General features: G+C 57.0%; 2 protein-coding genes across 2 annotated transcripts in view; one reads left to right on the top strand and one right to left on the bottom strand.

Moving 5' to 3' along the window:
* The window catches only part of SYT12 (synaptotagmin 12), an 8778-nt gene extending 7232 nt beyond the window's left edge, over positions 1–1546 (top strand). Inside the window, exons 8-9 of the mRNA XM_035893054.1 lie at positions 901–970; positions 1534–1546. Of these exons, the coding sequence (XP_035748947.1) occupies positions 901–970; positions 1534–1546 (83 nt within the window). The remainder of the gene's footprint in view (positions 1–900; positions 971–1533) is intronic.
* Positions 1547–1761: 215 nt separating this feature from the next.
* Positions 1762–4180, bottom strand: part of IGHMBP2 (immunoglobulin mu DNA binding protein 2) — a 55215-nt gene continuing 52796 nt past the window's right edge. The window contains exon 16 of the mRNA XM_035893053.1: positions 1762–2671. Within this exon, the coding sequence (XP_035748946.1) occupies positions 2474–2671 (198 nt within the window). The 3' untranslated portion in view covers positions 1762–2473. The remainder of the gene's footprint in view (positions 2672–4180) is intronic.

Genomic DNA, 4180 nt, shown 5'->3' with positions numbered 1-4180 from the left:
ACCTTGTTGCCAAAATATTCGGAGGATGGAGCAACTCCTTGGCTGCGCCTCCCCGTCTGGGTCACCCTCGCATGCGCTGGGGGCTGCAAACGGACCCGCCAGGGAAGGAGCCCTCCCTTCGAACGGACCCAAGCCAGCACCGACCTCCCCAAAGCACTGCCCGGCCACCAGCCGGGCTCCTGAGCATCCTGCATGCTCCCCGGCGGCCCCCCCGAAATTGGTGGTGCCTGCAAACATGGACCCTGAGGGCTCTTGGGGAGGGGATGGATTTCTTTGGAAGGTGGCTTTTGGTCAAATGGGGCGGGGGGGGGGAATGGAGAGGGGGTTGATAAAGTGCCGGCATGGCGTGGGTTTTCTCCGCATGGGGGGTTTTTTCTGGGGTTTCGGAGGATTTTGGTGTGCTGCGCCGGGGCTGAGACGTTTCCCGTGGGAATGGGAAAAGGGAGACCTTAACGGCAGCAGAAGCAGTCGTGGTTACGCGGGGCTTTTCCTCCCATCCTTCCGCAAGCCGCGCACGTCTCTGCCCTCGCTCCGCTGGCTGCAGGGGGTGCCTGCACCCAACGAGTGGTTTCTCAGCCTCTTGGGTGCGAGGTTGGACCCAGGCTGAGCGCCAGCCCCCAAAGGGTCCCAACACGATCGGGGCCCGCTTTTCCCGGAACCCTCAGGGCCGCTCCCAAGAGCACAGCAAGTTCCTGCTCCTTCAATGCACATCTCCCACCGGCGGGGGGGTTATTTTTGTTACAGACCCTAGTCCTGGAGCCACGCTTTGGCTTGCTCGGCCCAAAGCTCACTCGTTTGATCCGACCTCTGGGTGCAGAGAGGAACGCCTTGGCCCCGTGGCCCAAGGCAGACAGGAGACACCCCTAATTTTATCATTTTTAAGCCCAACTCCTGTTTCAGGGAGAAGGGAGGGGAAAAACGTGCTGTTTGGATCCTGTGGGCTCCTGGCCCAAGCAAGGGCCAACCCTGGGTAAGGTTTGGTGTGGGGTTTTTTTTTTGTGGGGGGGTGGGGGGGAGCCTATTTTCTGGAGGGTGACAGACAGAGGGCTGTGATGCAGCTCCCCCGTGGCATGGGCTGGTGGGCAGAGGATGCCCTGGGGACCCATCCCTCACCCGTGCGGGAGCCTCGGCTTTCCTCTGCCTGCGGAATGCTGGCGGAGAGCCAGGCAGGGAAATCTGGGGGCGTTTGGGGCTCTTTGCCAGAAAGCGGGAGCCACGGGGTGAGCATGGTCAGGGATGTGGTTGCTGGAATGATTTGAGCAGGGGGCGAAAAAAAAAGTGTGAATGAAGCCTGGTTAAAGGTAACACCATGGTGGTACCCTGAGCTGCCAGCAATTTTCCTTTCTGCTCGTCTGTCTGCTCTGCCTGACCTTCGTTTTGGGACGAGGCTGCGACGTCTCCGTCGCGTCTTTCCCCCGCAGCAGCCCCCCACAGGCACTGCTCTGGCTCCCTGTATGCCCAGCACCTCTTGCCAACGCACAGATTTTCTTCTCCCACACTCCATCTCTTCCTCCTCCCCACCTTTCCCTCCAGGAGCCCCGACTGACGTCCCATCTGCTGCTGCGCGAGCCGCTGCCATCCCTCGGCGGGCTGACGCACAGCCGGCCCCGGGGACCGAGGCGTGAGCCAAGGTGACGCTCGGAGCCGAGGTAGGTGCAGGCAGGCCAGGTTTGCCCGGGACTGGGGCTGCAAATGGAGTTGCTGGTTTGGTTTTTTTTTTTTTAATGTAAGGATGAGGTTTATTGAAGGATGAGGAAGGTTTTTTTCGGAAGGTGTCCACAGCCAGTACTAACAGGCGCTGAGGTTTGGGGGGAAATGTCCTTATTAGCCACCTCACCTGGCATTTGGGAAGAGAGACAGCCAGAGAAATGCCCAGCTATCTTGCAGCCCTTGCAGCCCAGCTCTGCCTGCTCTGGAGGGAGCAGGGACGGGGACTTTGGGTCTTGCTGGCTGCCGTGTGGACATGCCAGTCCACTCCAACCCCTTGCCGTGCTGGGAGGATTGCTGGGCTGGGAAAAGGGAGCTGGAGGCATCCCTTTTCCTAGTCATCCTCCCTGGAGGAGAAGGTCACCCGGGGTTCTCGGTTCCTCCCACGCTTCTGCTCACAGACATTTATCTTTTTACTGTAGCAGGGAGCAATGTCACAGCAGCAGCTGATTGCTTTGGGTGTTTTAATACCCGTCCTTACTGGCGCCCCACAGCCCCTCTGTGAACATCCATCACTGTGTCAATAAGGATAACCAGGACAAATAAAGCTGCTCTCCGTCCTCTGCCTCAGCTCTGTGGTTTAGGGAGGCCCAGCGAGTGTTTATTCAGGCACACTGGCTCCAAGCTGTCTATCCCCCCCCTCCCCCAAAATGAGCGCTCCCATTTTCCTCGGGGGCTCAGCGTGGCCCTGTAGCTCCAAGAGCAGCTCTGGTTTTACGTAGTCTGACCTGTGACTTCAGGGTTAAGAAAGAAGTCTCCCCATCCCTCATTTCTCCTTGTCCTTCTTCTTGCTCTTCCTCTGGCTGGTCAGTTCGCTGAGCTTCTTGTCGAGGCGCCGCTGGAGATGGGCTCTCTTGGCCGGGTCCAGGGACTTTTCTTTGGCGCCGCTCCCAGGGTAGAGAACCCCTTCTCTGCTGATCCTCTGCCGCGCGTGGGCCTTGGCCTTCTCCCCACAGCCGTGAACCTGGCGGAGAGAGACCGGTCACCGGGGGCAGCCGGGAAACAGGGCGGCCGTCACGTACAGGGGAATCAGGTGGTTTGATTCCCAGAGCTTGGAACTCCTCTTCCACCCGCTTTGTGCTCCCCTAAAACCACCTCCCATTTATTTACAGCTCACAGAATCCCAGAATGGCAAGGGTTGGAAGGGACCTCGGGAGATCACCCAGTCCAACCCCCCTGCTCAAGCAGGCTCTCCTAGAGCATTCTACACAGGACTTCATCCAGGCGGGCCTTGAATATCTCCAGAGAAGGAGACTCCACAACCTCCCTGGGCAGCCTGTTCCAGTGCTCTGTCACCCTTAGAGTAAAGAAGTTTTTCCTCATATTCAGCTGAAACCTCTTATGTTTCAGTTTGCACCCGTTGCCCCTAGTCCTGTTGCTGGGCACCACTGCAAACAGACTGCTTCCATCCTCGTGACTTCCGCCCTTAAGATATTTGTATGTGTTGATAAGGTCCCCTCTCAGTCTTCTCTTCTCCAGGCTGAACAAGCCCAACTCTCTCAGCCTTTCCTCGTAGGAGAGATGCTCCAGTCCCCCCATCATCCGAGTTGCCCTCCTCTGGACTCTCTCTAGTTCCTCTAACAGGAAACAAAACACGAAGGTCATTTTTCTCCCTCTGGAATCTACGGAGCAGGTAAATCATCCTTTTGCTTGGTTTAAGTGTCTCCTCCCAAAGCTTTGAACACCTGGGGGAAGCTCACACACGTCTTGGGTCGTTTGTGGTTCTGGCACGAGAGCTGGAGGTAAATCTGAGCTCCCGAGGATGTTCTCTGCTAATAGAGTGTGACCTGGGGGGAAAAGGCGTGCCTTGGGAAAGAAGACGAAACCTTTTTAGCCATACATCTACTTCTTTGGTGTAATTAGATCTGCCTTCCGTATTGGAATCAAAAAAGCTTCATCGTGCTAATTCCACGCAGGCAAACCTTTTCCAAAACCCATCTGTGCTGAAGCCTAGGCCACGTTTAAGGTGCATTAAGCCATGTTTAGCACCTGACTATTAAACATTAAGCCATGTTTAGCCTGACTCACCTCCACCAGGTCTAAATTAGAGATCATAGAATCATAGAATGTTTTGGGTTGGAAGGGACCCCTAGAGGTCACCCAGCCCAACCCCCCCGCAGGAGCAGGGACACCTTGAACCACATCAGGTTGCTCACAGCCCCGGCCAACCTGGTCTTGAATGTTCCCAGGGATGGGGCCTCCACCCCCTCTCTGGGCAACCCCTGCCAGGGTTTCACCACCCTCATTGGAAAGAATTTCTTCCTTAGATCGAGTCTAAACCTCCCCTGCTTCAGTTTAAAGCCATCCCCCCTTGTCCTGTCACAGCTGGCCCTGCTGAAAAGCTTGTCCCCCCCTTTCCTCTGGGCCCCCTTTAAGCCCTGAACGGCCGCACTCAGCTCTGCCCGCAGCCTTCTCTTCTCCAGGCTGAACAACCCCAACTCTCCCAGCCTGGCCTCCTAGCAGAGGGGCTCCA

Source organism: Egretta garzetta, unplaced genomic scaffold, assembly GCF_000687185.1.
Source record: "Egretta garzetta isolate BGI_Z169 unplaced genomic scaffold, ASM68718v1 scaffold904, whole genome shotgun sequence".
Lineage (NCBI taxonomy): Eukaryota > Metazoa > Chordata > Aves > Pelecaniformes > Ardeidae > Egretta > Egretta garzetta.
The sequence above is the reverse complement of the archived record's forward strand: the minus strand, read 5'-3'. Positions and strand labels throughout refer to the sequence as shown.